This window comes from Tauraco erythrolophus, chromosome 4 (assembly GCF_009769465.1).
Source record: "Tauraco erythrolophus isolate bTauEry1 chromosome 4, bTauEry1.pri, whole genome shotgun sequence".
NCBI lineage: Eukaryota > Metazoa > Chordata > Aves > Musophagiformes > Musophagidae > Tauraco > Tauraco erythrolophus.
Window position 1 is genome coordinate 39,905,592 of NC_141468.1, and position 17,426 is coordinate 39,923,017.

At 36.0% G+C, this 17,426-nt stretch overlaps 1 protein-coding gene across 1 annotated transcript in view; it reads left to right on the forward strand.

Annotated features, from left to right (window-relative positions):
* Positions 1-17,426, forward strand: part of LEMD3 (LEM domain containing 3) — a 51,312-nt gene that overhangs the window by 24,389 nt on the left and 9,497 nt on the right. Inside the window, exons 3-9 of the mRNA XM_086610833.1 lie at positions 1,202-1,268; positions 8,408-8,475; positions 10,349-10,428; positions 10,509-10,657; positions 12,429-12,530; positions 13,520-13,622; positions 13,841-14,019. Coding sequence (XP_086466959.1) covers positions 1,202-1,268; positions 8,408-8,475; positions 10,349-10,428; positions 10,509-10,657; positions 12,429-12,530; positions 13,520-13,622; positions 13,841-14,019 — 748 coding nt within the window. The remainder of the gene's footprint in view (positions 1-1,201; positions 1,269-8,407; positions 8,476-10,348; positions 10,429-10,508; positions 10,658-12,428; positions 12,531-13,519; positions 13,623-13,840; positions 14,020-17,426) is intronic.

Here is a 17,426-nt window from a genome sequence, read left to right on the forward strand (position 1 = left end):
AAGGTTGCTTAGTTTCCTGGGGAGTACCAACTATATCAATTTAATTTCAATGATGGTTTTGTAGGACCAGAATAGGGAGAGGTGATGCTGGTAATTGTTGATATCATCTATAGGAATTAATTTGTCAAATATTTGAGCAATGAAAGCAGTATTCTGCTTTTTGGTAGTTGTTTTCTTATGGAAAAAAAAATTGGAGCATTCAAATTTTAAAATTATGTCAGACAGTGCTGGTGCATCAGGGAATTTAAATATATTAGTTTTATTTTAATGTGAGTGTAATTAGCAGATTCATAGACTGGAAAATTAATTTCCTTGAACATTTTCTGAATAAAGGCTCTAATCTTATCGCAGCCATTTGACCCTGCCCCAGGAGTCAGAGCGAACTCCAGAAAAAAACCCAAGTTTTAGAATGGCCTTTAGTACTCAGTGTAGGTAACTGTGGGTTCCTCATCTTCATATTTTGAATAATTTGTTTTAATATAAAATGTTTCTAGATATATTTCAATACAATTGCTCAATATCTTGATAAAATTTTAACTCCCCTATAAGTAACAATTCTATGACATTTCATATTCATACTTGTTTTGGGAATTAGGCTTTTTTTATAGTAGTGGCATATGTAGGAACTATTAATGAGATTGTATATAGTCCACAGCTTTCTGTTGTGTGTGGTTTTTTTTTTTGTGGTGGTGACTTTTTTGTTGTGTTTTTTTTTTTCATTAAGTTGCTGTAGTTTGAAGGTAGACAGCAAAAATCTTACTTTGCTATGAATTTTATTTGGTAATATGACTGGGTGGTACTTTAGTGTGACTTGTATGAAGTGTCACTGCACATTTATTAAGAATAAAAGTTTTATTTTCACACAGTAGATATAAAAAAAACCCACCCCAGCCTTCTTTTAGGTCATTGCACTGTTCTCTCAGTCGTATTAAAATAACCTTTTGAGCTGTCAGTTTTAACTGGCAGATCCATCAGAGTCCAGGCTGCAATCTAGTTAAGTTTCAGTTGAGATCTGAAAAATCAATATTGTGAATACTTTGATTCTAAATTGCTTGCATCATTGTTGTGTAAAACACTGCAGCTTTCCACCTGTATGTGTAAAACTTTTTACTCGTGGTGCATAAAGATTTTTGGGCTTAATGGAAGAAAATACATCTCTATTAATGCTTGTTTTAATGTTAATGTGTTTTTCTAATTCTAGGAAGATGAAATAAGTCTCATGATGAACAGCTTATATGCACTTCATGATAAATTGGCACAAGTAGCAGGTAACATTTCAAAAATATTGTGATTAACGAGTGTTATGGCAACAGCTACAAAGAAGTCTGTACTCAGATAGTGGTTTGCAACAACTGGTATAAGGTGGGGCCCTGATAGCCATTTAGAGTTCCGTTTTGGGAGACTATAAATCCCATTTCTAGTTTACTTACACTGCCTTTCTCATCAGTGTAGTGCCTTTTTTTTCAATGTTTTGAAGTTTACAGGATAGGCTGTTGAATACTGTGATCCTGTATGGTTTTTGATCTAATGTCTTAATGCTTTATTAATCTGATTTCATTAAAGGTTTAAGTATGCTATATGTGGAGAGGAATATGTATTTCTTTTAAAGGCAGTTATTTCACTATAGTGGAAATATGAAACCCAGAATATTTCACAAGAATCAGAAAATGCTTACTAATACAATGAACAGTAGTGGTTGAACAGGATTCCCTTGTTAGAAAAAAATAGTCCAGCTTACCCATGCTAATTATATAGTAATGAAAAGTGCTGTATATAATAACGCATCAGAGATGGTGTTCAGGATTAGTATTAATTATTGAATATTCAAAGTAAAAAATACAGTGCTTTTACCTAAAGACATAATTAAAACAGCTTTAAACTGCATAGATATTTACACATCACAATCAGGAAATAGTAAAGTTAAGACTGTGTTTGTAACTTTGGCATCTGGTGAGTGTGAGTTACAGCAGAATCTGTTTCATGACTATTAAGCCACTTGTTTATCATCCTTGCTCATTTAATCCATAGTGCGTTTAGGAGGCAGTGGTTCCGTTTTTGGTTTTTAAGCCTTACTGTTCTTTTTGCCAACAGCATGTTTCACCAAGAGGACTTTTCCATTATTATCAGGTGCTACAGATGTTTCTCAAACATTAGAAAAATGTGGAGACAACTCGGCGTCAGATACAAGGCTGACAGTTTAATATGTCAGGGCTATATAGGAAATCTGTGAGAAATTTGAGCAGCTCTGTAATACCTTTAAATTGCAAGAGCAATCTTCCTGCAGACACTTTTTGCTTCTAGAGCATTTACAATATCTGCAGTGAAAAAAATGGCTGTTCGGACAAAGCCTACAAATTTCTTGTTGTTTGCATTATTCTTCAAACCAAAAAAATAGTGAAAGGATGATGTTTAACCTGAGTGCATGCAAAATAATAGTTGCTGTAGTCTTTGTTTTGTTGCTTTTTTGTGAATGTGTTTTTTCCTGCAGTGTTGATCTTTCACAGGTCAATTACATCTTGATACGTTTTTATCTGTTTCAAACTATTTCATACTTAATAGATGGCAGTAGATAATTGTGTACTATAAATCGTTGGAGCCAAGAGATTTTTTTTTTCCATGCAAGGTAGCCAGCCTGTGGTGTGTAGGAATGTCTTAAGAGACCTGCAGCAGTGTGCAGTAGAGCGCTGACTTGTGTGAAGTGGAAGTAATGGGTTATGCTGCTTCTCTCTCTCTTTTGAAAAGAAAATATAACAGCTGGCTGTTCCCGCAGTGTGTCATCTGGCCCTTCGGTGGCCATACAGGAAACAATGTACTTGCCTGGATAAAAAGCCTTGGCACCTCATTTCTACATCTGTGAAAGAAAGGGAGTTTTCTTCATTGGCTGGTGCTTACTTATGTGCACGTACGCTTACAAAAATGTTTTACCTGTCTGTCTTGTGAGAGGAATTTGTATGCTCCAAGATGACTTCTTTCTTCCCCAAGTCTCAAAGGTGTATTAATCTTGTATTAGTTGATTCTTGGCCAGGAGAATCTTCAGTACCTAGTTTCAAAAAATATAGCTATTCTTTCTGGTTAGATGATCTCCCAAACTGAAGCTGTATTGCGAGATTACCTGGTTGCTCAGCAGAGTAACCTTCATACAGTCTGAAGAATGACCTAATTCATCTGTACTTAAACAGGAGCTATCCTCAATGCCAGGTTTGGCATCTTAAGGTATGAGAGGAAGAAGAAATCTTCTGTTTCTGAATACCATATTGATGCAGACCTGGCACAATATCTGGAAGCTGTTTAAAAGCCGTAGAACAGAGAACGCTGCTAGAGAGATGCGGTGCTTAAAAATGTTGATCTTGTACGCAGTGCACCACTTCAAAAGAGAGAGAAGTAAAGGAATATAGTTTTACTAAAAGTGGGGCTTTTCAGGTCTCTCTGTCACATACTTGGAAAAGTTTCGCTCATTTCATACTTGGCTATGAATCATTTGTTCATGTTATAACTATTAATATTAAAAAGGCAGACTGGAAACTGTTCTGCTAAACTTTATTTAACATCTTGACTACCATGAAGATGGTCACTTCAGAATTTGGTTTCTAGCCTTCTTTGTTTTATTTGACTTCTTGTATTTTTATTGAGCTGGTTTCTTGCCTTGTCAGTTGGAGAGCCAAGTGATGGGGCTTTATTTTTAGAAGATAAAACACTGCAAGTTTTTTAAAGAAAGAAAAAGTCAAGAGTTTAATTTTATTTGACTTAATATACTATGTTCCAATGGTAGATGCCTGTTCTGTAATGTGGTACTCTGATACGATGTAAAATGATTTAATTATCCTATATAAAAATAGATTGCCTTTAATGCATCGCTGTTCTCAGAATTACTAGTCTGCTAAACCTGGGGTGAGTAATGCCTGCTTCACAAGAAGCTAGAGGGAGAAGCAGTATCTACTCATCCAGTTCGGAGTTGAAGTTTGCGTTCTTGTCTAATTGTTCAGCCTTTCTTCAAAGCAGCAACTTTTTATAGACAGTATATATTTCAGTGCCTAATGCTTTCTCCTAAACCAAAATGTGCTTTGTTTAAATTAGACTTCCTTCAGGCACATGTTAATTACTGGATATCTTGGTCTTTCATGGAGAGACTTCAGTAGATCACATCCAGTTTCAGTCAGGCTTGCAAAATGAATAAACCTAACCACTATATCCAGCAGAAGCAGCCAGCTACCCATAGGTATGACCCTACTTTACTGCACATAAATAATTTTTATTTAGTTAGATAATTCTTTTGCTTGGTGTTCTCCACAGAGTGATGATCTGTCATATTTAGCTGGTTTCCTCTGAGTTAATGGACAGCACAGGTCTTGGAGATGCAGAGGTGAATTAGACTTCCATATGTAATAAGGCTTACTGATAAATCCGTGGCTAAAAGAAAATCCTGGCAAAACACTAGATATTACTTAATATTAATTTCAAGTGTCTGCTACTGTATATGATTGCTGTCACAGGCTCTCTGTTCTGTCACTCTCCTTAATCTGTAGTTCTGTAGGTAATTGATATTGTACTGTTTCCAACTAGTGATTTAAAGACCGTTTAGCAAGTTCTGGTTTTCCACAATGTTATTAAACTGTTGAATTTTCTTTTGGGAGGTCAGGCATTCTTACTTGCTCTCACAACACTTATCCTGCTCCTTTTCTTCAGCTACCCACTTTTGTGTCCTGCTGCAAGTAACCTGTAAGCATGAGACCTGCTAAACAATTGCTTTGTATGCTATTTGCTTTTTGTATTGGTGGACTGTATCACATCAAACTATAAGCTAGAGATCTGTGCTAAAACTATGTGTTCCTTAAAGTATTAGATTTCCATTAGGTTTTGGTTCTTGTACTTTAAGAGAATGATTTACATTATAAAGCAAATATTTTAAAATTCTGTATATTTCTGTTAATTTATGAGCTGCAGCACATACAGTTAAGCTAAATGCCATAGTGAAAGTCAGTTTCAAATATTCTAGTCTGCATGGAAAAGCACATCTAACTTATGTTCTGTACTGAAAGCGATTGTGAGAACAGACTTAAATGTTTCTTTAGAACTGAAGCTTTAGTTGCTGTTTTAGTATTACTAAGAGAAGAACTTGTGTAGCTTGCCCAAGGACACTAACGTAAGCTAAAAGGTAATTTTGTGATCCTTGCTGAGATGTGTTACTTCTTGCCTCCCTACAAAGGCAAGTAGAATGGTTCTCTGATTGCCCTTGAAGCATCTGTGCCCAAGGAAAGTTTGAGCACAAAGATCCCTGTTTTCCCTAAGCTTGCAATAGCCATTTTAAGAGGGGCAGTTTTTACAAAGAGCTCAGATGTATCTTGCAGCAGACCTGTGTAAAGTGTTTTTTTTTTTTGCCTCCGCTTCAGTTTTATTCCTGGATATAGGGCCTCAAATGGAACAGTTGGGAAACATTTTTGGCTCAGACGATGGAAAGTGGGTTTCCAAGCCAAGTGGTTAATGATTGCACCAAAGTTATTCAAAGTAAGCCTTCATTTGCAGAACTATTAGCTAAAGAGGTGACTGAAATGGCATATAGGAATATCCTGCTGTTTGCAGTAAAAGAGAAGGTTGTCTGACTTGTGAATTGCCTAACTTTTTGCAGGCTTTCAAATTCATGAGTTTCTCAGAAGAAAGCTGTTAAATGGTTCTCTGCAATAGCTGGATTGGAATGAGAAACTGCATCTCCAATAGCTTTTTGTACAAAATTGAAACTCTAATTCTGATTAATTTACTTGTTTCAAGAGTGGGAGGCGAGATGAAAGTGAATTTTATTCCCCCCCCCCCCCCCAGCATTGCATGAGGGTAATTTGAACTGATGGGCCTTAGACATTGTCAGAACCTAGGCAGCAAAGGCGTTTTTAACTGTTAAACTTGTTCAGAGGGAATATAATCTGAAAAAAATTTCAGAAGTAGGGCTGTGAGGAAGCTGTCTGCTGATTTTTGAAGATGAGACCAGAAGCTGTGAAGTCAGTGTGTTGGCTGTGTACTGCATAAACGCAATTCCTGGAAGAAGGCAAATAAGATTAGAGTTTAAAACTACTCAAATAATCCAGTCGTCGCCCATCTAAATCTAAGGAAGCTTTTGTCCTCTTGTAAGAACTAATACTGTGTTCTCATAAGATTGAAAACCTAAAACAAGTCCTGAAACTTAGTTTTAAGAATTAATTTTTCACGATCTGGACTCCTGCTTGTGTGTGTTCTTTGTTTTCTGTATGTTAACCTCACCCTTTCTATTCTTTCTCATTTTTTTCATAAATAGGCTTTCCTGCTTATCTAGAGAATTGGAAAGAAAAAAAAAAAAACAAACAAAAGTTCCTAAGCAGAAGGGTCTCATCCGCCTGCTCTCACAAGCTGTTTTGTTCAGTCAAATCATGACTGACATGTTTTTTCTGTATTAGAAGGACTCCAGGAAGACTTCAGGTCTTACCGAACAACAAAAAAGCTTAAATGGATGAATACCTATCAGAATTGCTTATGTCATAAAACTTAATACCTCACTGAGATTGTATTTATGGCTTCTACAGAGATACATTCTGGTTTTGTTGTATTCCATCAGTTCTATATTTAAAATAATATGTTTACACCAGAGACTGTATGAGTGTTATGGATAGTTATTCCAAGTCTACCAATCTTGAAACATGAAATCACTGATGATTATGCATGTAAATTTACAGGTTGTAGAGTTTATGCTGCACAAAAAGAATGTCTAAATTATGTACAAGAATAGCCTATAACTCCAGTTCTTGTGCTGACTTCTGAATTCAGAGTGTTTTTGGGCAAAGGTGATGTAACCAATGATCTCAGTAGTTTTGCTATTATAGTATACTCAGGCACTTTGACAGTCTAAGTCACGTTGCATGTTAACTGTCAAGTGAAACAGCTTTTAAAAGTCGTGTCTCTTCTGCTCAGTGCTTGATTGAAAATACACACATGCACACAGGCCTGTTCCAGCAGCGCTCCTAGGCCGGACAGCACATGAGCACTAAAACCAGTGTTCCAGTTTCTCTCTAACCCAACAGTAAGGGAAGAGCACCTCTGTTATGCTGATGTGCTTGCAAGGCCGAATTCGTGTACATCTGTTGAAGTGTATTGGACAGAACTTTGCTTTATCACTCTGAGAAGGGCTTTTGCTTCACAGAAACACTGATTTCTTTGGAACTCCCTAATGTGAATGAGACGTAAAGATGATTCTCTTGTAACTTGCTAGTGTTCCCTAACTTTTGCTCGTATTGATTGCCTTGAATGTTCTCGTTTGCATAGGGAATTAATACTTGAAGTTGCTCCGTTTAAAGAGTATGCCAGTGCGCAGTAATTCCAGCTTTAAATACTTTGTAAGAATATAAGCAAAGGTTTATATTTTGTATATGCATTGATATCTTAAACTTTCCTAGCTATGGCTTTGGGAATAATACCTTTGGGAATCTATGCCAAGCTGTAAGGCAGGTGTAACCCTGAGCCAGTGAAAGACTGGATTTGTTGTTTTCTATTTTATTGTTTTGGCACGGTACAATTGTAGTTATAGATGCTAATGTGTTTTTTTTGTTGTGGGGTTATTTGGTTTTTTTGAGAAAGATCAGGAGAAAAGTGATTTGCTACTCCCTGACAGATCTTCAGAAATGATTGTCTAGTAATAGATAAAACTGGTGTTAGACTTCGTCCTTTTCTGTGTGACTTTCTGTTTGATATGACTGTTGCTACTTTTTTTTTTTTCATGAATTGAGTATCTTCAGTTTAGTAAAGAAAATCAGGAAGATGATGGCACATGGCTGTGAGGCCTGACTGTGCATATAATACCTTATTTCCTGACTACTTCTGCATACTTTCCAAAAGAACTAAGAGGATGGTAAAACCACCAATCATATTTGGATTTTGTGCATGTTTAGGAAGGTGATGAGTTATCCCAATAACTAGGGCCAGTCTAAAATGTAGTAGCTTCATAGTGCCTGAAATGCTATTATGGATATGTTGCAACTGGAACTAACTTGGTCTCTATAAAAGATAATACATGTTTCATAGTAAATGGAAATTATTTGGAAGAAGTTGAGTCAGAGTACAGCAACTGTTTTATTGTAATGGCCTTTTGATAGTTCTTCATACTACCTTTTGTTCTACTTTCAGTGTAAATATCGAAATACAATTTGAACAGTACAAAAAGTTACATTGATGTGATTTGCATGTATTAGCTGTGACAGTCCTCAGGTGTTTAACTTTTTTCGAAGGAGAAATTTTTCAGAGATTTTTTCCATATTTTTAATGGAACTTGCGAGAATTATTGAGCTACAGCTGCTTGTGTAGATTGTTTTAACTAAGCTTGTGTTTAGATGATTTTATTTTGTATAATGCAGTAATATGTAGATCTAAATAAATGAAAGTTTAATTTTACCAGGAGAACATGAATGTGGCAGCTCTATTCAAAGAAATCTTACCGTCCAGGAGGCAGCTGCATATTTAAAAGTAAGCAAATGTGGTATTTTTCGTTGGTTGTATATAAGATTTGTGTAAGTTACAATCTGTAAGACCTGGTTTCATACCAAGCGTGTTGACTAAAATTTCACTTAATATTGAATGTTATTTGGAGATGTTTGGAATTGATGTCTTTAACGCATGCTATGTACGATTTGGGGATGTAGCAAGATTTTGGGGGAGAGGGAATGTGAAAGCAACTGGCTCACTTGCAATGAAAGTGTAGGTAGTGCTTCAATGACATGCAGTTTTTTTTGCTTTAGTTAAAAAAACAGGGCATGATTTGAATTGATGGAGGTAGTTGACCAACATGAAAATCATAAATTTATGAAATTCAAATCTCTGGAAGCTTCTTACACTATGTTTTGAGACTTAGTAGAAAAAGATACTGTCTTCCTTTCTTTGGGAGGAGAGGGTGACACGTGGATCTGTGCAGCGGGCCTGACAGGCAGCAGCTGTATGGAGACACCGTTCATTGATGCTTTAAATAGAAATGGTCAAAAAAGGCCTTTTAGTTAATTTGATAGGTGTGCAGTATTATGAAATCCCACTCTCTGCTGTCATTCCTCTGCCTCACTCCCCCAAAAAAGATGACTCTTGTCTTGTCTTGACAGCTGTACAGTTTATTTTAGCCCCCGTTGGTGTATCCTTCAGTGGAAAAGTACTTGAAGCTTTTAAAAGGCTGAGACTATAAGGGTTCTTTGATAGGATGGGGGGGGAGTTAAGCTGATGTGACTTTTAATACATAATGTATAGACATTTTATATTTGCCAAAACATTTACATAGTAGACAAAAAGGCAGTGTTAACAGCATCCTGAAGATGCTGCTAACACTGGTTTATAGTTTGGCAATGGTGTTCTCTATCCGTTAAAACAAGTGCATTGTGGAAATACGCTGGAAAAAATTAAGTTGATGCCAGATAACTCATGGTCTTTCCTACCTATTGTGCTGAAAGAACGACAGTTGTTATCATAACTGGTTTAGCTCTGATAAGAAGCTCAAATTCCATATAAAAATTTGTCACTTGGTATAAAGTCTCATTTAACCATACAGTTAGCTCCTCATATTGGGAGGAATTTTAGTGTTCAGTGGTAGAACTTTTATTTTCACTTCGAGAGTGAAATATTAAAGTTACTGGGTTTTAAGTGCTTATCCTTTAATTCTAGGCCAGTTACATTATGTGAGTTTCAAAGGAAATACGGAGATAAATCTTTTCGGAGAGTATCATTTCAAATACCATAGTAACTTCCATTCTTGCTTTTCTTTTTCTGGAAAAGAACGTGCAAGGGGAACCGGGGAGACAGCCTTAGCTCAGATAACAGTGAATGTTCTCCTATGATAGTTGATATCAACTAATTTTTTTAAAAAGTGAATTTCTGTGTAGTAGTATCAGTTCTTGAACTACAAACACTGGACTATTTGCAAAAATATCAGTTAAAATTATTTTTCTCAAGCTTCTTAAAAAAATATATATATATAAAAAAGACCTGGACTGCGTTTATAGGGCCCATTTTCAGCTGGGTTTTTATGTAGTTTGAGTTTTAATCTTGAAGTAGATTTTCAGTGAGCACCGCCTAGTGGCTGAATAATTTTTTTCTTGCTGTAGGTTAGAATTGTTAATAAAACAGTGAATGTGGCTTGCCTTTTCAAACAGTCCTTAGTTTGAGGAATGTTACTAAGTGTGATAGCTGCTCATAGTACGTATAGATTCACTTTGTGTAGTGAACACATATGCAAAATCTGAAGAATCAAGAACAAAACCGCATTGTTTTGGCTACTAAACTGTGCAGTATCTGAATTTTATTGTGGCATGATAACTTTATGGTTATTTATGAAATCACTCAGTAATATGTCTTTTGACAGAATTTAGATCCAGAATATGAAAGTGTACTTAACACAGCGTTACAATGGATCTTGAATAGTGGGGAAGATGTTGGCATAAAGTAAGTGGTCTTTATTTCTTAACTTAATTTCTTTCAACAGAACGTATCCTTTTTCATAAATATTGTGTATTTTTTAATAGGTGTCTCAGCAATGACCCTAATGAGATGGATGTCACTAACGTGACAGATGTGAAGTATCTGGAATCCACTAGTCCAAAGATGTCTTTCAGGTGTCGCTTTCGCCGTGCATTTGTTAATGTAACTCACAGATTATCAGTATTGCTTTTGGGTAAGTTAATTTAAAAGAAAATCTAATTATTTTTTTTGTTATAACTTACATTTATGTAAGTGCATGGGGAAAAGTAAAACAGCATGTTTAGAGAAAGTTCTTATTCAGACGTAAGGCTTGGAGTTCATGTCAGTGCCTTGATTACAGTGCAGTTTGCTTTGCACTGCTGTTGCACCAGTGTGTGTTCACATTAGTTGCTATCATCTGCTGCTGTAGCCAGCTGAACATATTCCTTCTTTGGGACCTCTGTTCCCTGCCAAAGCAATACCTTCTGGCTCCCCAAAATTGCAGGTTGAACTGATCTGAAAAAGCAAAACGCTCAGTAAAAAGACCTGATAGCGCTAATTTTGAGGATATTTCACTGTTGTTCCAGGAACTTTAGGAAATAGGAATATCATCTTTTCTGTAGTTATATTTACAGTTTTACAAAAAGTTGGATTCCCAACATGGTTATGACCAAAAATTCTTACCTGTAAGACGATGTTGTAAAAATGTATCTAATCCTTCAGTAAGACTTATTCATTTAGTCTTTGATAGTTCTATCGTTCAGTTTCAAATTCTTTCAAGTTTATTTAATTGTTAACCATACTGAGAACTATGCAGCATAAAAATATGGTACAGCTGAGTGCAGACACTTCACTCCTTTCCATGTGGCTGTTTAGAAATACTGAAGATGCACCTACTGAATATTTAATAAATTGTTTATCCCGGTATCTTAACAATCTCATGCTTACGAGCAGAAGACTTGAGACCTCCTTCACTAGCCTTTTGATGAACCAAAAGAATCAAAGGCAAACTGTCCAATATCGCCGACTTTCTGATAATAGTGGATATGATGGTTGAATTGGGATGTGGAGATGAAACTCAGTATCCAAGTCAACCACTGGTCTCAGCAGTCATGCTGAGCAAATTGCTCCATGTCTCAGCTTTGTCATCTGTAATTAAGGTTACTATGAAGCACTCTTTCAAAAATAAATCATTGTATAAATATTACATGTGTTGTCAGTAACGCTCATTTTGGCCTAAAACGGTGTCCCTCAGTCTCTTTGTATCAGTTAACATTGCCTTGTGATCACTGGTGTATGAAACAAACTATGTAACTATAATTTCTGTACGTGTGTTTTTGTGTTGTTTTTTTTATTAAGAGATCACAAGTGTAGTGGTGCCCTCAGCCCGAGACAGAAGAAGGAATAAGATTTTTATTTTCAGCTTATGCTGCTAGCCTTCCTGACTAGGTTGTCCTTATTGGGAATAATCTTTAAAGTAACAGAAAAAGATCATGCAGTACTTTGTTGCAAGAAATACAGATCTGTAGCGAAACTGAAGCAGAGTTAATTAATTTTCACTGGTATATCTAAATCGTATGACTTGTCTATGAATTAGTGAACATTGTGCATTTTTAAATCTTAACATGTTCTGAATTGTCAGTTTATATGACTTGATATGACTGAATTTTTCCAGTATAATTGATTACTAATTTTCCTCACAAATGGGTAAAATTTCAAACCACAGTCATGGGATACCAGGCTATTGTTAAAACAATGAAATGTTTTTCTAAAGGTAACTGTTCTTCAAAGTTTAAGAGCTTGTGTTGCTGTGTTAGTAAAATATAAAATATTGACATTGAGTACAGTGTATTTTTCTAGTTTTGAAATTTAAAGTACTTCAAAATGTTAGCTAGTTCAGTCAACTTCTGAAGTATGTGCTGTAAAATTTGTTAAATAACCAATGGTCTAATACTGTTTAAAGAGTATTATACATCTTAATGCAGGTATAGCAATGGTTTGGGGAGTCTTGCACTACATGAAATACCGTTGGGCAAAAGAGGAAGAAGAAACAAGGCAGATGTATGATATGGTGGTAAAAATAATAGGTATGGCTTCTTGAGTCGCACCTGGTGTATCTGTATAAGCTTTCAAAAACTGGCATTAATTCAGTTATCTTTCCTGCCTGCTTAGTTGTCAGTCATGCTGTTAGAGTACTTGGTCAAATGAGTGGTTCATGTGGTTTGTTTCTTTTTTTTTTTTAAAATCATCTTTTAAGCCTAATCAAAGCTTTTGGTGGAAAGATCCTAGTTTGCAAATTACGTCAACGTGGCTATAATAAATTCCTATTGACTTGGTGATATTTTATCTTAGTATTGAAAACAAATATAAATGCGATGTTTGTTGACTGGAAGTATGGTGACATGTTGCGTTCTATGTTTTTTCAGCTATCTTTAGCTAAAATATCCATTCCTAAGCCATCTTTAATGGCTTTTCATAGAAAAAGCAGCTTTTTAATTAGTCACTTTGAGCAGAAATTATGTTACTAAAACAGAATGCATAATCGAATTCTGAAATTCTGCCTTTCTACTTGAAGCCACAATATTTTCAGTAGTTTGTGGTGTTTAATCTGTTTTCAGCTGTGTTTTTACTTAAATTGTCTTATTATTTTCACCTTTGGCAGTCATCATAAACACAGAGGTGCTAGACAAATTGGAGCTATTTTCCTATTTTTGCCATTTTCCTACCTTTTTTGTTTGCAAATCAGGTTTTGTTTGGGTTAGAGGGAAGCACTTTCTTTTCAAAGGTGGCTACCTTTACCAACAGTTAAAAGTACTCATCAAAAGTAACTGCGAGAACTCTCTTCCTTTATTCTGAAGTTACTTGGGGTACTTGGAGGGCACTGTGTGTGTTTAGTTTTCTTGATTTGCCTTCAGCATGGTTAGGAGGAAAAATGCTTCAAAATTCCAAAAACACCTTAACTACTGAAATTTGGAGGGGTCTTCAGAGTAGCTGTGCATTGTCAGAATGGGTATTTTTCTTAATGTTTGCATGAACTACATGGTCACCTTTTTTTTTTTTCTTACTATATCCTTAGATGTTCTAAGAAGTCACAGCGAGGCATGTTCTGAAAATAAAGACTTGCAGCCTTACATGCCTATTTTACACGTGCGTGATTCACTAATACCACCTCAGGACAGGTATGTTCTCACTAGAAGTACTGAATTTCCTTATGTGTAAGTAAGGAAAAAAGGTAAAAATAAATTAACTAAGTGAATTTGAGTAGGTTGCATAGTGTAATATTTTGGAGATTCTTATTGACACAGGTTGGGGGGGAGCCATTGGGTTTCTCTTACATGCTGGATGTCATATGCAGGTGGTTGTGATGCTAACTATAATTCTTGCTTCAATTTTTAAGGAGGAAAATGAGGAAAGTCTGGAATAGAGCAGTTGACTTTCTTGCAGCAAATGAATCTAGAGTTCGCACAGAGACGCGAAGAATAGGTGGTGCTGAGTTCTTGGTTTGGAAATGGATGCAACCTTCTGCAGCATGTGACAAAATTTTAGTAATACCATCGAAAGTGTGGCAAGGCCAAGGTATTGAAGTTTAGTTATATATTGCAATTGTTTTAATTTCTGCATCTAGCTTCTAAGTGGTATTTTCTTGCTTGAACATAAGACTTGTTTTGTCTCACACCTTTAAGTATTGTTATGAACTGTCAGTGCTATTTCTCTTATCTTATTGTTCGTAGACTTACTTTTTCTGTGCGTTCAGTGTCTGCTTGTTTTCAAGCAAAATGAGCTTTTTCTCTTATAGCTACTGCAGAAATACAGCAGAGGGATATGTAGGCAAAATGAGTTGCTTGTTCTTTTTCATGAATTTTTAAGAAAAATCCTCTTTAGTTGGTCAAATTCTGACATGCCTTATACTTGTTGGAAGTATTGTAACTGGTTGTATCTGACAGTAGGTAAATGGGAGCTTGTAGACTTGAGTTTCCTACTGTTAAGTTACCAGTCAGATACCCAAAGACAGAGTTTGGAGGAAGGGATGTTTGTTTATTTTGAAAGGGAAACTGCTGGGACAAAAGACTTGTCAATCAGCAGAACATGGATTTTGAGCATCTTCTAGTAGCACTTCCTTTCTGTCATAAATGTTTTTCTACACTGTGCATTTGTATTTCAAGCTCTGTGGTGCAACAAAGCATTTGCTTTAATAGAGGAGGCTCACACATGGATATTGCAGTGGTCTGCCACATTTCACCTTTATCATGGAGCCAAGTGGCAAGAATCCAGTGGGTTTGCAGTTGTCTGTCTGCGGCAGTCATCTTTTTCTCATTCTCTTTCTTTCTGCCTTTCTTCATGTTAAGCTTCAGGTTTTGGAGTAGGTGGTTTGTTTTTTTTTTAGTCAATGAAAAATTGAAGCTATAAGACTTGAATTCTGGATTGCAATAAAAAAGAACGGTCATTTCTATCAATGTCTGAATGCGAAGGTAAATGTTTTAAGTGAAATCTTAATTGCCAATTGTTTAAATATTGTGACTTATTCAAAGAGTCTGTCTTGCCTTATGTTCTTCTGTAATCCTGTATTCTCTCTGCTGTGGGAGTGAAAAATCGCTGTGCAGGATCCTAGTTTATAAACTCATTGGATTATTTTAATGGTTAGGAAGGAGGGAGTGGTTGCTTTTCTGGTTTTTAGTTCAACTCTTTTGATTGGATGTTATCAAGGTTGTATCATGCATTTCTTCTATGGCATTGAACTAGATGCTGAAAAAAGCCTAGTTAAAAAACAGACTTTCTGCCCTTCCTGGTCCCACTTAAAGTAAAAATTCCTACTGGCAAGCAACTGCACTCTCATTTTTGTTCTTCTGGAGTATGCTAATTTTGGTCTTAGTTTACTAATGCAAGTAGTAATAGGCTTCCTTCTTTTGCTTTTTACTGGTATACATTTTTATTTGAAAGAAACAATGTTTTTATTGTTTTCTATAAAAAAAGGCTACAGTTTAAAGTAACTCCTTCCAAAGTGATTATTTCCATTCCAAAGACAGACAGAGCTTCTTTGTGGCCTGGAACATTTATGCTGTAGCAGGCTTGATCACCCAAATAAAAGTACTGCTAACATTCTGTTTTTGTCCCAGGCCACTTGCATGTTTTTGTAAGTTCTGTGTATGCTTTCAGCCCTTGAGTCTTAAATTTTGCTTTTCTGTAAGTTCAAAGCAAAACTGAACAATTCTCTCTGTCAAATTGAAAAGCCAAATATTTTGAGATATTTGCAGATACTTCACATGGTATCTGATGAGGGTCTTAGTCTTGGGACCTGTTTCTTGCTCATCTATGTAAATGTTGTGTTGGGATATCATTATGTGCTTTTCAAAGTTATGCTACTGGTTTTAGCATTACGTGTCTCCTTTTAATCATTCATTGGAAATGAGGGCTGCTTTTTTTAAAAACACCTTATAAATACTCCTGCGCTCTTACGGTTCTGCAGTCATTGTCTTGCAGTAGTAGTAACATGGCATTCTGCTGTGACAACTGTATTACATGATTTGAGTTTCTCAAGATTTTAGATGGTAAGATGTGAATAGTAACTTTATTACAAGAGTTGCGGAGCTTTTTCTTTCTAGGACATTATCCATTAGGGATGTGCAAGTGCTTTAGGTGCAGTGTAGAAATGGTGAGTTTCGTCAACATCTGTCTGTTCCATCTCTGTAATCATGTCATGATCGATTTTTTCAAACACTTAAATTGAATGTAGCTTCTGCAAGCTATGTATATTATAAAACCGAATCTTTTATGTACTTTATTGTTCAGTACAGATTGTGAAACATGACACTAATTCTGGAATTTCTCATTTACTACTTATTTTCTCTCAGATTTTCCTGTCCTTTGCAATATAAATCCCTCCATAGCATTCTGTCCTGTATTAGAAATTGGACTGGATTTCACGGTATGTGATAGCTCAGGTGCTGCTTTGCTACATGGAATATACATTCAAGACTCTCAGTATAACAGTGGTTTCTGAGACAGCCTAGACAGCTACTGTAGTAGCACAGCTACTGTTAGGTGCCATCTGAATTTGAGCATCTGATACCTACTTTAGCATATTGTGAGTGTGAACAGGGTAACTTTATCTCCACGCTGTAGCTTTTGGCTGTATGTTGCCTACATTATGTACTTAAGACTTTGCTTTCTGTTAAATAGGATGTATGAAGATCTATCCTGTTTCAGTTCTTTTAATAGCAATTTTCCAATTTTCTTATGTTTGTAGCTCAGCAGAGATCTTTGAGGCATGGAAATTGCATACCTTGGCTCTAACAGAGGGACGTGGACACAGGAGTGGCTGCAATGACATAGGTCATTTGGGCTCTGTATATCTTGGTAGTCAGGAGGCGAAGACAATTTTCACATGCAAAGGCTCTTTCTATTTTGCATTCCTTGTTTTCATATGACTGTTGGAAATAATTCCATTACGTAAGCCACATAGTTTTTGCACAGCTATTTCTTTCATGATATTAAGAATTCTATATATGTGTGTTGCTTTCTTCATTTTTGTAAGTAAAAATCAACTGGGATTAAGTTCGTCCTCCAGTTTTGATGTTTGAATACAGAAGTTCATAAATCTAAATATTCTTCAAGACTACTAGATCCTGAACAAACTCAGTACATATGAAATCAGAATGAATTCTTGGTTTTGAATCTTGTGAATAAATGCAAGGTCACAATTTTTTTAACCTTCTGAGATCTGGTAGTGTTCTGTAGCAGAGCACAGTACCTAGAATGTGTGCAATTGAAGAAGAAAGCCTCTTGACCTGTCACTGTGTACTAGGGTATTGGTAGATGATAGCATGCATTTTAAATATGGGACCTGTATCACGCATGAAGGTCTAGGCTCTGCGGTCTGTTGGCATCTACGGTCTCTTGGCATCTAGAGTTCAAGCATCACTGTGGCATTTTGTCCAGTCTTTCAGGATGCAGCCTATGTTTTGACAGACAGTACGGAACTTCAT